This window comes from Hemiscyllium ocellatum, chromosome 1, assembly GCF_020745735.1.
Source record: "Hemiscyllium ocellatum isolate sHemOce1 chromosome 1, sHemOce1.pat.X.cur, whole genome shotgun sequence".
Classification (NCBI taxonomy): domain Eukaryota; kingdom Metazoa; phylum Chordata; class Chondrichthyes; order Orectolobiformes; family Hemiscylliidae; genus Hemiscyllium; species Hemiscyllium ocellatum.
Genome location: NC_083401.1, coordinates 76488784 through 76508905, shown reverse-complemented (window position 1 = coordinate 76508905; position 20122 = coordinate 76488784). Strand labels below are relative to the sequence as shown.

At 41.6% G+C, this 20122-nt stretch overlaps 1 protein-coding gene across 1 annotated transcript in view; it reads right to left on the bottom strand.

Annotated features, from left to right (window-relative positions):
* Positions 1 to 19538, bottom strand: part of mtrex (Mtr4 exosome RNA helicase) — a 139120-nt gene extending 119582 nt beyond the window's left edge. Inside the window, exons 1-4 of the mRNA XM_060822963.1 lie at positions 19432 to 19538; positions 8658 to 8798; positions 7290 to 7356; positions 3241 to 3303 (exon numbers count right to left, since the gene is read on the bottom strand). Coding sequence (XP_060678946.1) covers positions 3241 to 3303; positions 7290 to 7356; positions 8658 to 8798; positions 19432 to 19535 — 375 coding nt within the window. The 5' untranslated portion in view covers positions 19536 to 19538. The remainder of the gene's footprint in view (positions 1 to 3240; positions 3304 to 7289; positions 7357 to 8657; positions 8799 to 19431) is intronic.
* Between the last annotated feature and the right edge of the window lie 584 nt (positions 19539 to 20122).

Below are 20122 nucleotides of genomic sequence, written 5' to 3'. Positions count from 1 at the left end.
TGCTTCAGTTATAGACAACACTGGTGAGGCCATATCTGCAGGACTGTGTATAATCAGGGTCACTTTACTGAAGTAAAGGGAACTGTACAGGAAATTGCTCAGAGAAGCTTTACCAGACAAGTACCTTGAATCAGCAAGTTGTCTTATGAGAAAAAAAATGAACAGGCAAGGCTTTTACTCTCTCGAATTTAAAGGATTAAGAAGCGACTTGACTGAAAAGTATAAAATACTGAAAGGTGAAAAAAATGTTTCTTCTTTTGGGGAAATCTAGAACAATGCATCAATGTTGAAAAATCAGGGGTTTCCAATTTTAAAACAGATATGAGGTCAATATTTTTTCTGAGGCACTTTGGAAATCTTTTCCTGAAAGGCAGCATCTATTGAATTAAATATCAGGTGAGAAATTCCATATGCCTGACATTTGTAATAAAATCTTCGAGGAGAAAGTGAGGTCTGCAGACGCTGGAGATCAGAGCCAAAAATGTGTTGCTGGAAAAGCGCAGCAGGTCAGGTAGCATCCAAGGAACAGGAAATTCGATGTTTCGGGCATAAGCCCTTCATCAGGGATTCCTGTTCCTTGGATGCTGCCTGACCTGCTGCGCTTTTCCAGCAACACATTTTCGGATTTGTAATAAAAAACACACATATACATATTCTTCTGCAAATGTTGAAGCCGATTTTTAAAATACAATATAAATTCTGATTCAACTGATGTTTTCTCTCTTCATCTTTTTTTAAAAGTTTTTTTTTTCCATTAAGGGTTTGCTAGGTTTTTATTGTTCTTCACTACAACTTATTTCAGAGATTTTGCCCTTACTACACGTGCTCCTGGATGTCTGCAAAACCAGGCTATTAAAAAGGTAATGGAAGCAAGACTTCAGAAGTGGACAGATTCTTGTTAAGGTAGAGGATGAAAGATTATCAACGGGTAGGCAAGAGTGTGGATTTAACCTCACAATCAGATCAGTCATGTTTTAATTAAATGTCAGAGAAGGTCTGAGAGGCTCAATAGGAGATGCCTTGTTCATTTGTTGTAGCACTATAATTGTGGAGCGAGCCAAGTTCTTCAGAAGACACACCAAACAGAATTAAGAACTAAAAGCAGTGAATGACAAATTCAAACATTAAGCAAATTTCAGTAGATACAAGATATGAAACAATCAGGGCAGAAACATCTTCTAGATGTTCCTGACTGTGCAATAACTGACATCACAGTGGCAAATTCTGTACTATTTGTGCTTTCACAAGTATCTTTAAGAAAACATTCATGCAAATGGTGTGACAAATACATGATATTAGAAGTCAACAGGAAGTGGACATGGAAACTGAGAAATCAATCTGCATTTATTCAGGGGGTCATTCCCATCTCCAGGTTGTCTCAAAGAGCCTCTCCGCAAATGAAGTGCTACAAAAGCAATTAAACTTTGAGACATTGAGAAATGTGGAAGCCAATATCCAGATGAGGGTGCTAGGAAACATCAATTTTTACAAAAAAAAATCATTCACTGGATGTAGAAGATGCTGGTTAGGCCAGCACTTATTGCTAAATCTTAACAGTCCATTTGGTGCAGGTACATTGACAAATGTTGCTGAAGCTGAACTCATCCAGTCAAGTGAAAAGTATTTCATCACATTCGTTACGAAGATAGAGGACAGGCTTTGACAATCAGAATTTGCAATCTCTGACATGCTATTGCTGCCACAGTATGTATATGGTTGGTCCAGTTCAGTTTCTGGTCAATAACAACCCCTAGTATGATAAGAGTGAGAATTCAGAAATGGTGATGCCACTGAATGCAAAGGAGTGAAGGTGCTACAAGGCCAGAGAGCGCAGAATGTACCTTCGACACAATTTCTCTGGCACTCTAGGAAATGTATTGTTAAAGCACCATCCTGTGGCTAATATTAGCTATTGCAGTTAGTACTAAAATGATGGACTTTTACAGTTAGTTGTGTAATTGAAGCCACACATTAATGTGAAATTATATACCTATTGTGTCTGGTATGGGTGCAATGTATTGACAAAGCCATGACCAAAGTTTTGAATAAAACTTTCTTGTGCTATTGAGTCTTCTATTTGGTATTTTAGGAACAAACACAAAGTTCTTTCTTTGCCTGTGTCTTGCAATAACTCCCCAAAATACAATGTTTATTCGAACGTATGAGAGAGCGCCCAAGCAGAAAATTTCAACAAAAAACATGATTAAACTGGTCTTCACTAAGTCCAGTCAAAACAGAGCTTTACAATTTGACCCCACCATCTTACCAAAGCAACAAGTCCAATGTTTGCATGAATGTCTGTGCTCGAAACTGAACCAATGCCAAAGATTGAGCTAACACATTGAGGGCACCAAATCCTTATGCTTTAATATCAGATATATAAAAAAAGGAAGAGGCTATTGAACTCATCAAGCTTGCTCCAGCATTCAAGATGATTGTGGCTGATTCTCTGGAGATCTCAATGCCATAATCGCACTTCCACCCCCCATGCCTCTTGATGCCCTTAGCGTCTAGAAATCGATTTCTGTCTGAAATATATTCTGGAACTTGGTCTCTTCCATATTATGTTGTAGAGAATTCTACACAGTCACAACTCTCTGAATGAAGAGATTTCTCCTCATCACCCAAGTTCAAAATGATCTACCCTTAACTTAAGACCATGATTGCTGGTTCTAGACTCACTCATGGCCAGGGGAAATGTTATCCATGTATCCAGTCTGTCCAGTCGTGTCAGAATTTTGTTTGTTTCAATCAGATCCCACCTCATTCAACTCCAGTGAATACAGGTCTGGATGTGACAATCTTTTCTCATATGACAAATCAACCAACACAGGACTCAGCTCAGTGAACATTCACTGAACATCTTCTGTGGCAAGTAGTGCTACAGCAAGACTTCATTGTTCTTGTAATCAAACCCTCTTGCAATAAAGGCCAAGACACCATTTGTTTTCCGAACTGTTAGCTACACCTCTTTGCATTCAGTGACCAGTGTAGAAGAAAACCCAGATCCCTTTGCATATTGACTTTTCCTAAGTTATCACTATTTAAATAACACTTTCAGGAAGAAAGGTCACCAGACCTCGAAACATTAACTCGGTTTTCTCTCCACAGCTGCTCCCAAGCCTACTGTGTTTCTCCAGCAATTTCTATTGACAGGAGCACAAATACTTATTGCTACAGGCAGAACACATGAAGAACAAACAGAAGATGAACCATGTAGAAAATGCAAATGGACTGTACCTTGGCTGCTTTTCCAGTACGAGGTTTTAGTTGCTGATATTCATCTGACAATGGAATGGCCACCTGAAATTAAGCATGTGTTGTTATTAGAAGTGACACAGACGAAACAATCCGCCCATCTTGCAATAAGTACAAGCATAATCAAGGTCCTAACATACAGAAGTGAAGTGACGTGTTTAACATATAGCTCCAAAGTAATACAATTCCTTTTAAGTAGTCAAAAACTATTACTCTCAAATGTAAATGATTACTGATTGCCCCCTGGTCCTTATATTTGAGCTTTGGGAAGTTTTCACATGGTTATTCTAGTCAACTCCATTCTGCTCCATTGTTGAATGACCTTGGCTTTATTGCTTCCAGCACCAAGTCACTCCCACTCACTTTTCAGCACTCAGCAAACCTCACGTAGTTCCCTAATCTAGAGAAATTTCTCAAATGTATCTTGAACTGTGCCTGGCTTCACAGCTTTTATTTCTGGAATTTCACTTTTACTTAACCTTGATTATTTGCACGCAAACTCTATCCCCATTGTCTGACCAGCATCAAGGTCACTACTCACCTCCACCACAAACTAATTTTCATTAGTTCAAGATCAATTACATACACCACCTCAGCCTATATCCCAAGATAAAACAGCCTTATTTTTAATGCATTCGGAGATAGAGCCTAGCTTTTTCAGAAAACTTTGACAGAAGTCTTACTTACTCAAGTCCCCACTCCCACCATACTTGTCATCATCAGCCCTGCCCAGAACTATGAGAAAGCACAGCGTGGACTCCATTCTTTAGAAAGATTGTAATGCCGAACTTCTACCTTTTTTTAAACTTTTCTACTCTAGGAATTTTTGTATCTGAGATGAATCCAGAAATGGCAACTCTGTACACTTTTCGTTGTACTCATGTATCCCTGTATTTAAATAGATGTGACAATAAACCTAATTCTAATTGTATGAAACGTCAACATTGAACATCACTTTAGTTTATCCTCTCCACTTTCCACATCAACTGGTTCCTCTGGCACCTTCTCAACAGTCATATAGCATGGAAACAGACCCTTCAGTCCAACTTGTCCACGCCGACTAGATGCCCCAATCTGACTTACATTTAAATTGTACAATATATTTTTGCCCCACTCTAAGGTTCTTACCAAGATACAGCCCTGATATGTTGGATTGAATTCTTGGCAAATGTAGCAGAAAATTGATATCATGCTGTCCTACAATCATCAAGCTGACAGCAGCTTGACAAGTTCGACTAAAGACAGGAGTACCATAAGAAAAAAACAGTTTTGCCATATCAATCTAAACAAAGGAAACTACAAAGGGATGAGGGCTGAGATGGCTGCAGTAGACTGCGTAACTTTATTGTAAAGGCGTAACAGTAGATAAGCAATGGCTCATATTTAAGGGATGAATGCATGTACAGCAACCATTCCTTTCTGATGAAAGGCAAAACAACAAGAAAAGTGGTCCAAGCACAGCTAACAAAACAAATCAAGGACAATATTAGATCCAAACAGGAGTTTTACAAAGTTAGTAGAAAACGTAGTTTGAGAACTGGGAGCAGTTTAGAATTCAGCAACAGAGGATTAAGAGGGGGAAAAATACAGGATAAGAATAAACTAATAAGGAATATAAAAACAGGCTGAATGAGTTTTTGTTAAATGAAAAATTAATGCAGACAAATGTAAGCTCCTATCTAAGCCAGGAGACTTGATAAATAAAGAACAGGGAAATGGCAGAGCAATTATACAACTTTAACCTGATTTCACAGAAGACACAAATAACTTCCCAGAAAGGCAAATAAAGCAAGGACAAATTGGGAAGGGGAAATTGAAGGAAATTATTATTTGTTTGAAAAGGCTATAGGGTATTAATAGGTCTGAAGTTGATAATTCCTCAGATCATGATCATCTACATCCCAGAGTACTAAGAAGATAGTCCTGGAAATAGTAGATGCATTGGCCGTCATCTTCCAAAACTCTGTGGATTCTGAACAGCCTTAGAATATTGGAGGGTGGCAAATATCACAAAATCAAAGAATCTCTACAATGTGGAAGCAGGCCATTTGGCTCATCAAGTCCACACTGGCCCTTCAAACAGCACTTCAGTCAGTGGCAGCGCCCTCAGGTCTGAGTCTCTCCTACTAGTGGAAAGATCTTCTCCACGTCAGGCTGTGTATTTCTCCCATGAGGACAGTTTGGGTTTAGATGAATTTGGGTCGGGGTGGGGTGGGGAGGTGGGGGTATCGAAACATAAAACTCTAAAAGAGGTGATAGATTGGATGAAATGATGATACTTTCTCTGGCTTAATGATCACAGTCTCAGAATTGGTCAGTTTGGACACAGATGGTGAGAAACATTTTCACCTAGAGGGTAGTGAACCTGTGAAATTTGAAGACAGAAGGCTGTGGAGGCCAAGTCACTGAATATGGTAAAAACAATGACTACAGATGCTGGAAACCAGATTCTGGATTAGTGGTGCTGGAAGAGCACAGCAGTTCAGGCAGCATCCAAGGAGCAGCGAAATCGACGTTTCGGGCAAAAGCCCTTCATCAGGAAGTCACCGAATATACCTACTGTACATGGACAAGTTTTGTATGTGTATGTGTGTGTTTCCAAGTATGCACCTGGAGCATTTTCTTTTGTGGAGCCCTACAGGGGTTTTCTGATGTGAAGTGTAATACTCCAAAATGATCATCATGACCTCCTGAGTTGATTAGGTCAACTAAAAATTCTCCATAATCCTTAGAATAAAAGGACAGCAAAAACAGTATTAGCGCAGACTTTGGTCAAACAGGCCAACTAGTTTAATGAACAAATAGACAGGTTTCTCAAAGCTAAAGGTGTTAAGGGTGTGGGGCAGCATAGTGCTAAAAGGTGGGCGGCACGGTGGCACAGTGGTTAGCACTGCTGCCTCACAGCGCCTGTAGACCCGGGTTCAATTCCTGACTCAGGCGACTGACTGTGTGGAGTTTGCACGTTCTCCCCGTGTCTGCCTGGGTTTCCTCCGGGTGCTCCGGTTTCCTCCCACAGTCCAAAGATGTGTGGGTCAGGTGAATTGGCCAAGCTAAATTGCCCGTAGTGTTAGGTAAGGGGTAAATGTAGGGGTATGGGTGGGTTGCGCTTCGGCGGGTCGGTGTGGACTTGTTGGGCCGAAGGGCCTGTTTCCACACTGTAAGTCTAAAAAAAAATCAGGTCCCATCATGTTAAAGGGCAGAGCAGGAGTGATGGACTGAATGGCCTACTGTTGCTCACATGTTTCTACAAAGAAGCATTTCTCATATTAAAGGGGCTGCAATCAAAGAAATACTGTAAATAAAGCATTTTCCTTTTAATGTGATTTGTGGCCTCACCACTCCATATTTTGAAACTTCCTCCAACGAAACATGCCCAATTCAACAAATCCAATTCTAAACTTTATGCTTTAACTTCTTTCCCCTTAGTAGTAACAGCACTGTACACTCAAATTCTCTCCGGAGATCCCCGTGCCTTCTCAATTCAAAGGTGCTTCTTTAACTCATCCGAGTTGTTTAAGCGGTGTATTATTTTATAAGCATCTTTTTAACAAAAATATCAGTAATTATTACAGAAAGACAATGTAATGTGAAAACATAAACCTTAACATGCAAAATGCATTCAGAACTCAGTGTATATAAAATATAGTCCAGTATCTTGATGCAAGTGGAGAACAAGTTCAACACGCTAGTCATATTAGGCATCTATGTTTATGTATCAATCAAGCCTGCAATGTACTGATGTTTTATATTGTTTTCTTGACTAGAGTGGAAAGCAAGGCAAGCAACATAATTCAATTTCAACTGAAGGGTGATTGCAGGCTTGTACTTTCTCAGACAAGGAATGGTGCCCGGCATTACAAAGTGCACAATATGCAACATTACAACTAGACTTTTAATGATGTACATAGTTTGCCGCACATGCAATTCAAAAGTATTACACATTAAAACTGATGGTTTTAAAATTGATTTCATCAATGGATCAATACTGAAAGGTAGAAAACAAAGAAAAATATTTTAAGTGAGGCACTCACTTCATGGTTACAGCCTTCGACTGTATCAACTTGTTCCACCTTCACCTTAGGCATCAGGTCTGCAAGACTAAATTACCAAAACATTAAAAGGTATGCTGCTCCTAAATGTTACAGTTAACTGTCAGAACATGAGATATCAATACTAATGCACCAATGATGAACGAGCACAGCTTTAAAACAAGCCATTAGTTATGTTAACTCTGTTACTGCACATAACCAACAACTCTGAATTCTGTTCAGAAGCCTTATGAAAACACGTTTTTGGGTCCTAGCTAAGTTCGTCCAATAACACAGAGCAACTTAACTTTTCTATTCATGTGCTAAATTATGAATAATGTGTGGCAGAAGGTTATCACTTAGCAGAAACAAAAGATTGCTAAATAATCATGGGGCAAACACATTTCAGTGTTCACAGGAAAACAAAAGTGACTTTTAAAAAATGTATTCATGGAATATGAACACGACTGGCAAGGCAGGACTTACTGCCCATCTGTAATTGCCCAGAGGGGAGTTAAGATTCATCCACCTTAATGTGGTTCTGAAACTCGGACATCAAGGATTAAGTTATGAGGAGAAATTAATGAATTAGGCCTGTTGACTCTAGCATTAGTGAAAGGTTAAAAATAAAATATGATCAAAGTCTTCAAGATATTAACAGAAAAAACAGAGTAGATAACGAGAAATTATTTCCAAAGGTAGGGATTCCAGAATTAGTGGGCATAATTTGAGAATTAGGACCAGACCATTCAAGAAAGATGTTAGGAAGCACTTCTACATACAAAGAATGGCAGAAGTTTGGAACTCTCTTCCACAAAAAAGATGGATCAGTTGTTAATTTTAAATCTGAGACAGATAATTGTTTGATAAACAAAGGTATTATGGGACGCAGGCCAAAGGGAGGGATACGGCGTTAAGCCATAGATCAGCCATGATCTCACTGAAAAGCAAAACAGGTTCAAGGGCTGAATGGCCTATTCCTGTTTCTCAGTACCTAATTATGTATAGAGTAGACCAGTAAGGATATCAAATTTAAATATGACTTAATCAGATGAGGTGTTACAACAATCGACAATGATGACATTGATAGTGACATGATGGTCATCATGAGGACAGATTTATTTTCATTCTAGGTTTTTACTGAATTCAAATTTCACCATCTGCCATGATGGGATTTGAACTCCTCTCCCCAGAACATTAACTTGGTGTTCTGGATTACTGGTTCAATGTTGTTAGCTAAGCAAGCTAAGCATGGTTCACAATCAGACACTGAGATAGTAAGTGACAGTTATAACTTCCAATATTTTGTATTAACTACAGACATCACACAAGTTTTCTTTCAGGCATATTTTAAATTTTTTAAAATATTACTTAATTTCCTCGGTGGACACAACTTCAAGTTTTGGTTTTTTTCCAAAGAATGCATCATCTGGATTATCTGTCTCGACTTCACGCTTGTTCTTCACTGAGGAAACTGCATTAGCTCCTTGAGCACCTCCAGCAAAGGCCTTCCTGCAGAAGATAAATTTAAAACTTCATCATAAATTTAAAGAGTACAACAACATTTGGTTGTACTCTTAGTAACCTTTAAAAGTTAACTGTATGATTTCCTGGACACATATAAGCCGATTTGAACAACAAGATTTAAGATGAACAAAACAAAATTCCAATAATCTCCTGGAAAAAAATTACAATACTTGGCATTTGTCCCATAAAGTATACAAGGTTCACAATACACCTTTCAATTAAATACAAAGTCTTCAACAAAGTGAAGAAAGAATAATGGCTAATCCTAGTTCAATCTTATTATTCCTCCTAATTACATAGACTATAATACAATACTAATTATGTTAAGAGAAGGCAAACAAAAAGAATTACAGAGGAATCTCAATTATCCAACGGAGATGGGCGGGCAATATTTCATTCAGGTAATTGATTATTTGGATAACTGATTCAATGCCCCTGCTCTGGGATTCGGGAGATTTCTGAAGTTTCTTTTCTTTTCGCTCTGCCTGCATTGCTCCCTCTCTCCGTCTCAGGGTTTGTTTCTGAGCAGACACACGCTTGTGTGTAAGCAACCTGCAGCATTGCTGAAGCCTCTCCCCGCTGCTGCTTCACTTCAATGGGATGGACAGAGTGAGCATTTACGATGTCCACTCCCCGTGCAGGATACTAGGCAGCAGCACACTGCCGCATCCCCCAATCCCGCCACCCCACGAATGCTTAGAAAGTGCAGAAATGAAGTTGAAAAGTAAATCATGAAATCAAACAGAAGGCATGAAATACCACTGGCAAATAAACTCAGGGAAAACACAAAGTATCGTAGAAATATATGAAGAGCTAGAAAATACTAAAAGAGAGAGTGCAGCAGATTACAGACCAAAAAGGTGAACGGTCTTCAGACTTTAAAAAAGAAGATGTAGTTCTTCATGAGCACTTTGCCTCTGCCTTCATAATAAAGTGGATAATGCAGACATTGCAGTTGAGGATGATTGCAAGATATTTGATGGTGAGAGAGGAAATATTGATTTTATAAACAGGCAAGTTACTAGGTCTGGGTGAAATGCAACCTAGGTGGGGGATTTAAGTGTCCACTACCAAGAGTGGCTCGGCAGCAGTACTACTGATCGAGCTGGTTGGGTCCTGATGGACGTACCTGCTAGACTGGGTCTGTGGCAGGTGGCGATGGAATCATCAAGAAGGAAAATCAACTTAAGAGGTTTACAAAATCATGAGGGGCATCAACAGGGTAAATATACAAGGTCTTTTTCCTGGGGTGGGGGAATCCAAATCTAGAGAGCATAGGTTTAAGGTGAGAGGAGAAAGATTTAAAATGGACCTAAAGGGCAACCTTTTCACGCAAAGGATGCTGTGTGTATGAAATGAACTGCCAGAGGAAGTGGTGGAGGCTGGTACAATTACAACATTTAAAAGGCATCTGAATGGGTATATGAATAGGAGAGTTTAGAGGAATATGGACCAAGTGCTGGCAAATGCGACTAGATTAACTTAAGGTATCTGGTTGGCATGGACAAGTTGGACCAAAGGATCTGTTTCTGTGTTATACATCTCTATGACTCTATGAGAGCAGCGCCAAAAACACACAGAAGCTTGACTCCCACTAAGGTCAAAGCAGCTCACTTGTTCACCAATACACTCAAAAACATTAATTCCCACCATCACAGGCTCAGGAGCTGCAGAATGTACTATTTACAATATGTACAGCAGTCAGACATTCACCATGGCTCCTTTGCCAGCATCTCACAAATTCATGACCGCTATCATCTGGAAGTCATTCACCAATCTGACTTGCAAATACAACATCGTTCCTTCTCTGTTGCTAGGTCAAAATCCGGGCACTCCTTCCCTAACAGCACTGTGACTGTCCTAACACTGCAGTTCACCACCAACTTCTCAACAGTAACTATGGATGTACAACAAATGTGAAGCCCATAGCTTGCATGAGCTTCTATGCACAGACCTGTGAAATCCATGTAGTAAATGGAAACATTAGGGGGGATATTGCCTGGAAGTCCCTTTCTAATTGCACAGTGGACTTACCTACACTACATACTTGTTAAAGAAAACATTGAGGGATGAACCAAAAGGCCCATACCTCATGAATGAATAACAATGAAAATCTTTTGCAAGTTGATTCAAGGTGGGCAGTGACTCAAGGCAGCAGCTCACAACCAACTTCCTCAGGACAATTAACAACAGGCAATAAATGATAGCCGAGCCAGAAATGCCCATATCCCAGGATCGAGTAAAGAAAAAGTTGTGATGAGAGGAAAATATTGGTCGGCACACGATCCAGTAGCAACAAAATTTCTTGCTGAATTAACAATGATTTTACACAGTAATGAACGAGTTGCACTGGAGGGTCTGTTTCTGTACAGTACATGTCTATGACTCTAAAAGACGAAACAGTGAAGAATAGACACAACACAGCGATAGAGAGCTCCATTTTACAAAACATCTACAGAGAATACACATGACAAGAAAGAGCATCAAAAAAAAGCTATTTAAAAAGATATGGTTGAGGCTCGCTCCAACAAAACTGACTCTGCGCTTCACTGGAAATTAACCCCGCTGTTTTCAACGAGTCTAATGCCGCAGTGGTACCCACACCTGATCAATATCAAATATGAAGACTGGTTTTACCTATAACACTAAGCATCAGCAAAATCTCTTTAAGAGAACAAAATACTGACAAGGGCATTTTGCTAGCGAGTTTTGAGGTTGAGGTTTTGGATGAAAGTCTGCTCACTGAGCTGGAAGGAGATGACATCACCAACCCAAGGAAACTGAAACACAAATAGAAAGTGGGACATAACACCAGCCCTTCACTGGAGGCTCACTGATGATGTTATCTAGTATGGTGATGAAATGTCTAAAAACAAACCTTCGAGCTCAGTGAGCAAACTTTCATCCAGGCCATCTTGCTGTTTGATAACTGCCTTTCTCAGAGACCCTTGTAATATGAGTTGGAAATCACATGTAGCTATCCAGCAAACAACAAAACAAAATTTCAAAAACTTTAAATGAGCTGAAGAAACTGATCAAAAGAACATGTCGGCACAAATGATGCCGGAAAGAAGAGGAGGAACATACTACAGCGGGACTTCGGAGAACTCGGAAGAAGGCTGAAAAGCAGGACATCCAAGGTGATTATCTCAGGTTTGCTTCCAGTTCCTCGGGCTGGAGAGGCCAGGAACAGGGAGATAATGGACTTGAACGTGTGGCTGGGGAACTGGTGCAGGAAGCAAGGATTTAAATTCTTGGATCACTAGGGTATGTTTTGTGGTAAGCATAAACTCTATACAAGAGACGGTTTGCACCTTAATAGGTTGGGGACCAGCATTCTGGCAGGCAGGTTTGCTACTGCAACACAGCTACGTTTAAACTAAATAGCGGGGGGGGAGGGGACAAACTGGAAGTTTAAGACGGAAATTGAAGGGAAAGTTAGAACAAGGGAAGTCAAGAAAGACAACGGTATCAATGAAGCAGAAAACTCAAAAAGGGATCATGCAGTAAGGTTGAGTGAAATAGGGGTTGTTAGGAAGGGTGAGGTAAGTAACAAATTAAAAATACTGTATATGAATGCACAAAATATTAGAAATAAGATGGATGAGCTTGAGGCTCTTTTGGAAATTGGCAGCTACGATATTGTGGGGATAACTGAGATGTGGCTTCAAGTGGACAGGGCCTAGGAAATGAATATTCTAGGCTATACGTACTATTGTGAGGACAGACTGATGGGCAGAGGGGATGGGGTGGCCCTGTTGGTAAGGGATGATATTCAGTCCCTTGCACCGTTGCGCAGGGGGACCTAGAATCAGGGGATGTAGAGTCAGTATGGATAGAGCTGAGAAATTTGAAGGGTAGCAAGACCCTCTTGGGAATTATCTACAGGCCCCCAAACAATAGTATGGATGTAGGGTGTAAGTTGACTGAGGAGTTGAAATTGTTGTTATGGGGGATTTCAACATGCAGGTAGACTGGGAGAATCAGGATGGTATTGGACCTCAAGACAGAGACTTTGTGGAGTGCCTCCAAGATGTATTCTTAGAACAGCTGGTGCTGGAGCCTACCAGGGAGAAGGCAATTCTGAATCTGGTATTGTGCAACGAACCAGAATTGATCAGGGACCTCAAAGTGAAGGAGCCTTAGGAGGTAGTGACCATAGTACAATAAGCTTCAATCTGCAATTTGAGAGGGAGAGGGTAAAATCGGTAGTGACAATATTTCAGTTGAATAAAGGGAACTATGAGGGAGGAGCTGGCCAAAGTTCAATGGTGCAATACCATAGCATGGATGACAGTGGAGGAACAATGGCAGATATTTCTGGGTATAATGCAGAAGATGCAGGATCAGTTCATTCCAAATTGGAAGGTAGATCCTAGGAGGAGGCATGGGGGGCCGTGGCTGACGAGGGAAGTTAAGAAACATATAAAGGCAAAAGACAAAAAGTATAACATAGCAAAGATAAATGAGAAAACGGAGGACTGGGAAGCTTTTAAAGAACAACAGAGGATTACTAAGAAGGAAATACACAGAGAAAAAATGAGGTACGAAGGTAAACTGGCCAAAAATATAAAGGAGGATAGTAAAAGCTTTTTCATGTATGTGAAAGGGAAAAAAATGGTTAAGACTAAAATTGGGCCTTTGAAGACAGAAACAGGGGAATATATTACGGGGAATTGACATTTCGGGCATGAGCCCTTCTTCAGGAATGATTCCTGAAGAAGGGCTCATGCCCGAAACGTCAATTCTCCTGCTCCTTGGATGCTGCCTGACCTGCTGCGCTTTTCCAGCAACACATTTTCAGCTCTGATCTCTGGCATCTGCAGTCCTCAGTTTCTCCTAATATACTACGGGGAACAAAGAAATGGCAAAAGGGTTGAATTGGTACTTCGGATCTGTGTTCACTGGGGAAGACACAAGCAATCTCCCAGAGGTAACAGTGGCTGAAGGACCTGAACTGAAGGGAATTTAAATTTGCCAGGAATTGGTGTTGGAGAGACTGTTAGGTCTGAAGGCTGATAAGTCTCCAGGGCCAGATGGTCTACATCCCAGGGTACTGAAGGAGGTGGCTCTAGAAATCGTGGATGCGTTGGTGATTATTTTCCAGAGTTCAATAGATTCAGGATCAGTTTCTGCGGATTGGAGGGTGGCTAATGTTGTACCACTTTTTAAGAAAAGAGCGAGAGAGAAATTGTAGACCAGTTAGTCTGACCTCAGTGGTGGGAAAGATGCTGGAGTCAATTATAAAGGATGAAATTATGACACATCTGGATAGCAGTAACAGGATTGGTCAGAGTCAGCATGGATTTATGAAGGGGAAATCATGCTTGACTAATCTTCTGGAATTTTTTGAGGATGTAACTCTGAAGATGGACAAGGGAGATCTAGTGGATGTAGTATACCTGGACTTTCAGAAAGCCTTTGATAAAGTCCCACATTGGAGATTAGGACACATGGTATTGGAGGCAAAGTACTGACTTGGATTGAAAATTGGTTGGCTGACAGGAAACAAAGAGTAGTGATAAACGGCTCCCTTTGTAATGGCAGGCGGTGACCAGTGGGGTACTGCAGGGATCAGTGCTGGGACCGCAGCTTTTTACAATGTATATTAATGATATAGAAGATGGTATTAATAGTAACATTAGCAAATTTGCTGATGATACAAAGCTGGGTGGCAGGGTGAAATGTGAGAAGGATGTTCGGAGATTACAGGGTGACCTGGATAGGTTAGGTGAGTGGTCAAATGCATGGCAGATGCAGTTTAATGTGGATAAATGTATGCTTATCCACTTTGGTGGCAAGAACAGGAAGGCAGATTACTACCTAAATGGAGTCAAGTTAAGTAAAGGGGCAGTACAAAGAGATCTGGGTGTTGTTGTAGCTCTGTTCGCCGAGCTGGGAATTTGTGTTGCAGACGTTTCATCCCCTGTCTAGGTGACATCCTCAGTGCTTGGGGAGGGCTTCTGTGAAGCGCTTCTGTGATCTTTCCTTCGGCATTTGTAGTGGTTTGAATCTGCCGCTTCCGGTTGTCAGTTCCAGCTGTCCATTGCAGTGGTCGGTATATTGGGTCCAGATCTGGGTGTTCTTGTACACCAGTCAATGAAAGCAAGCATGCAGGTACAGCAGGTAGTGAAGAAAGCTAATAACATGCTGGCCTTCATAACAAGAAGGATTGAGAATAGAAGCAAAGAGGTTCTTCTGCAGCTGTACAGGGCCCTGGTGAGACCACACCTGGAATATTGTGTGCAGTTCTGGTCTCCAAATTTGAGGAAAGACATTCTGGCTATTGAGGGAGTGCAGCATAGGTTCACGAGGTCAATTCCTGGAATGGCGGGACTATCTTATATTGAAAGATTGGAGTGACTGGGCTTGTATACCGTTGAGTTTAGAAGACTGAGAGGGGATCTGATTGAGACAGATAAGATTATTAAAAGGGAGGCAGGAAACATGTTTCCGCTGATGGTTGAGTCCCGAACCAGAGGACACAGCTTAAAAATAAGAGGTAGGCCATTTAGGACAGAGATGAAGAGAAACTTCTTCACCCAAAGAGGGGTGGGTGTGTGGAATGCTCTGCCCCAGAAGGCAGTGGAGGCCCAGTCTCTGGATTCATTTAAGAAAGAGTTGGATAGAGCTCTCAAGGATAGTGGAATCAAGGGTTATAGAGATAAGGCAGGAACAGGATACTGATCGAGAACAATCAGCCATGATCATAGTGAATGGTGGTGCAGACTCAAAGGGCAGATTGGCCTACTCCTGCACCTATTGTCTATAACAGTGGACAGTACAAGATAAAAGGTTTGGCCAATGAAATTCAGTATGAAAGAGGAATCTACATATGTGACCATGCCTGGCAAGATGATCAGCAGTACCAAAACTTCTTGCAGACACTCCCTGGGTGCTGCACTCAAGGTAGAAGCCAACAATGATAATACAGAGGATTTTGAGAGTATTGCAGAATAATTGGGAGATGTATAATTGAGTGGCTGATTATAAGGGCAAATCAGTTGTACTTCTCAGTTTGAGTTACTATGGAGAACTGATGAGACCAGATATTAAACTGTCTGATATTTCTAAAGTTAAGTATGTCCTGTCCAAATATCTGTATAGGAGACATTGTGCAAGGGTCCAAATCAGAGGAAATCAGTCCATTGGAAGTTTAAACTTTCCAGGCATTTTCCTGCACATATCTTAGAGTGCTGACACAGATATCCCAATGCACATTCCATCTCCAACAATCCAGAGATCAGAAATTTGAGCCAATACCTAAATCTAAGCTCGTGTTGCATTAAGGTTTGCATAAAGATTTGGAGCTCGGGTGCCGGCTGCCAGTTATAGGTATGTGTGCCAACTTGAGAAGTTGATTTGCAGATGTTACGTCTACTGTCCAGGTGACATCTTCAGTGCTTTGGAGCCTCTTGTGAAGCGCTGCGTCTTCTGCAACTTATTCGGTTCCTTTCCTGCTGCTTCCAGTTGCCAGTTCCAGTTATTCATTGTACTGACTTGCGTATTCGGTCTAGGTCTATGTGTTTGTTGATGGTGTCCATGGATGAGTGTCAAGCCTCCAGAAATTCTCTGGCTGTCCTCTGATCGTTGTGTTGTCCCAGGCAAATTTATGGTCTTTGACATCTGCGTAGATAGCTACTAGGGACAGCAGGTTGTAGTGTTGAGTGGCCAGTTGGTGTTCATGGACGTGGATTGTTAGTTGTCTGCCTGATTCCCTTTACAGAGTTTCGTGCAATCTTTGCATGGAATCTTGTAAATTACGTTTTTCTTGCACATGATGGGTATAGGGTCTTTTGTCTGGTCAGTTGTTGTCTGAGCTTGGCTGTCGGTTTATGGGCTGTCAGGAATCCGGTGGTTGGAGAAGTCTGGCTGTCAATTCTGAGATTTTTTTATACAAGTAGGAGTGGTTAGTGTGTTCAGTTGTGGCATGTTCTCGTTGTATTGTTTATCTGTTAGGCATCTGCGGATGAAGTTGCGGGGATATCCATTCTTGGTGATGACTCTATAAGGGTGTTCTTCTCTTTGTAGGTTGGGAGTGCTACAGTGTGCTGTAGCCCTTGTGAACAGGGTCATAATGCAGCTTCTCTTGTGTGTATTTGGGTGATTGCTGTTGTAGTTCAGGACTGGTCGATATGTATGCCTTTTCTATACACTTGGCAGTGCATTCACCATTCTGTATTCTTTCTACCATCACATCCAGGAATGGGAGCGGATTGTTGGTTTCCAGGATCATATGTCCCGAGTAGCTATACACACAGGGCTACAACACACTGCAGCACTCCAGACCTGCCAAGAGAAGAAGAACATCTCTACATAGTCTTCACCAAGAATGGATATCCCCGCAACTTCATCCGCAGATGCCTAACAGACAAACAACTCGATGAGGATATGCCACGACCCAACACACCGATGACAAGGACTACAAATTTGACTGGGACAACACAACAATCATAGGACAAGCTAAACAAAGGACAGCCAGAGAATTTCTAGAGGCATGGCACTCCAACACAGACTCCATCAACAAACACATAGACCTATATCCTATATACCTGCCGCTACAATCAACAACTGGAATTGGAAACCGGAAGCAACAGGAATGGAACCAAATAAATTTCAGAAGACACAGTACTGCAGCGCTTCACAGGAGGCTCCAAAGCACTGAAGATGTCACCTAGGCAGGGGTCTGCAAATTAGTGTTGCATCATTAATTCCAAGAATACTCCTGATACAATGGGGAGGTAAAAACTTCACATGGCACAGGCTTTAATAGTACAGTACAAAATTTGCTCAGAACCTTGTTCTGACACAACTTAGTCATGTGAAACATGTGACAATCAGAGCATGATGATTATTGAATGTGAGCTTCAAAAAGAAGTAAATTAGGATTCCACATGTGGAGATAAAGTATAAAATACTGACCGGATATAGCACTGACTCAGTACTAATGAATGATAGCAATGATACTAATGAACCTCACCTCAGAGAGCCATGCTCCTCTTCTGCTTTAAGTAGTGATAGAATTAAAGAATAGCTTCAGCCAATGGGGACATTTGATTAGCAAACCTAAAACAGGTCTCTTCAAAAGCCAGTCCCTGTAGAGATGTACTGCTTCTCAGTAACTTAGGATCCTTGCTGAGTATTAGAATTCAATTTCTTCAGGCAGTGAAGGCAAATGGTATGTTGGCCTTCATAGTGGGGTAAGCCAGAACCAGTGGTCATAGTCTAAAGGATGTAGGATTAGGCTATTCAGAAGTGAGATGAGGAGACATTTCTTCATCCAGACAGTGGTGAACAAATGAAATTGTCTGCCACAGAATGCATTTCAGGACAAAACACTGAACATTTTTAAGGGTTAGATATAGCCCTTTAGGGCTAAAGAAAAAAAAAAGGGCGGCACAGTGGTTAGCACTTGCAGCGTCAGAGACCCGGGTTCAATTCCCGGCTTAGGCGACTGACTATGTGGAGTTTGCACATTCTCCCCATGTCTGCGTGGGTTTCCTCCGGGTGCTCCGGTTTCCTCCCACAGTCCAAAAATGTGCAGGTTAGGTGAGTTGGCCACGCTAAATTGCCCGTAGTGTTAGGTGAAGGGGTAAATGCAGGGGAATGGGTCTGGGTGGGTTGCGCTTCGGCGGGTTGGTGTGGACTCATTGGGCCAAAGTGTAAATAATCTAATCTAATCTTCCAACATCAGATAGCACAGTTCAGACGTCAGCCACTTAGCATGTAAAATACCATTTGCCTCACGCTAATAAAACCAAGAACTGTAGATGCTTAAAATCTGAAACAAAAATAGAAATTGCAAGAAAAACGCAGAAGGTCTGACAGCATCTGTCGAGAAAAACCAGAATCAATGCTTCGGGATCAGTGACCCTTCATCATATGTTGTCAGATCTGAATTTCTCCAGCAATTTCTGTTTGTGTTTCTTCTCATGTTACTGTTTACAATAACTAAACACCATTGTCAGTATTTTTCAGTGCCAACATATAGAACCTCATAACTACTCAGAAACCCTGATCCCAATTTAAGCTCATTACGCTTAGCAGAGGGTATTTACTGCTCTTTTTTTAAAATACCTCGCTTCCTAAAGTCTTAAATGTGCGTCCCTGTACGTTTTTCTAATTTGTTTTATCTGAACAAGTCACAGTCTCATAGACCACTATCAAATCTTGTTTGGTCCAGTTGTAAACTCATCTTGTTGCTGAAAACCCACTTGCTTGGGGTCGTTTTAGTAAATTTTCTCCGGTCTACATCCTGAATGAATGAGTTGAAAAGGAGGTTGGATCAGCACTTCTGCCTCTCCACAGGACCCTGATTCGCAGAGTGACTCGCCCTAAATCAGTGACTCTGAACCTCCCCTCCCCTCCTTGGTCTCCCTCTCTCTTCTCCCCCCCCCTTGGTCTCCCTCCTCCTCTCCCCCCCCCCCCCCCCTTGGTCTCCCTCCTCCTCTCCCCCCCCCCCCCCCCCCCCCCCTCCTCCTTTCCTCCCCCCTCTCCTCCTTGGTCACCCTCCCCCTCTCAGGGGTACAGCGAGGATCACGCGTTCTCCCCGGACAGGGGAAGCGGGGGGTCAGGGATAAATGATTCCTCCGTTTCCGCTGGACAGTATCTTTCTCACCCAAGAGTGCCCCCGCCGCCGGTGCCTCCAGACCCTGTTTTATCCTTTTTGGAGGATTCCTCCTCGAACACGCTGAACAAATCATCCCCGAACGCGTCCGCCATCTTTACCCGGTCACCCACAACACCGTGGGGCCAACGACGGTGGCCACAAACGGTCAAAATGAGCGGCACCACAATCGCGCATTTCAAAACCTGGGCAGTCGGGATCCTTGTCTATTCAAACACCTGATGTGGAGGAGTTGGTGTTGGACTGGGGTGGACAAAGTTAAAAATCACACAACACCAGGTCCAACAGGTTTATCTTGAAGTACTAAGTTCAGACCACTGCTCCTTCATCAGGTAGCTCTGGAGCAGGATCATAAGACACAGAATTTACAGCAAACAGTCACAGTGCCATGCAACTGTATTGAACAAACCTAGATTGTTGTTAAGCCTTTCATATTTTAGAATGGGTTGCAGGTTTCTGTTCATTAAAATGTAAATCCCAGAACTTCTTTTCAGTCACATTCTGGAGATAACTTAAGGTTTTGTTTTTATAAATGACATCTCACCTCAGACAATGCATTAAAGATGTGAAGTTAGAGTCTGTCTGTAACCCAATCTTCAGTCAGACTGGTTCCATTTCCAAATTGGTGAATTCGAGGTATACAGAAAAGCCACACACACAGACCAAGTCCTGAACTATGAAA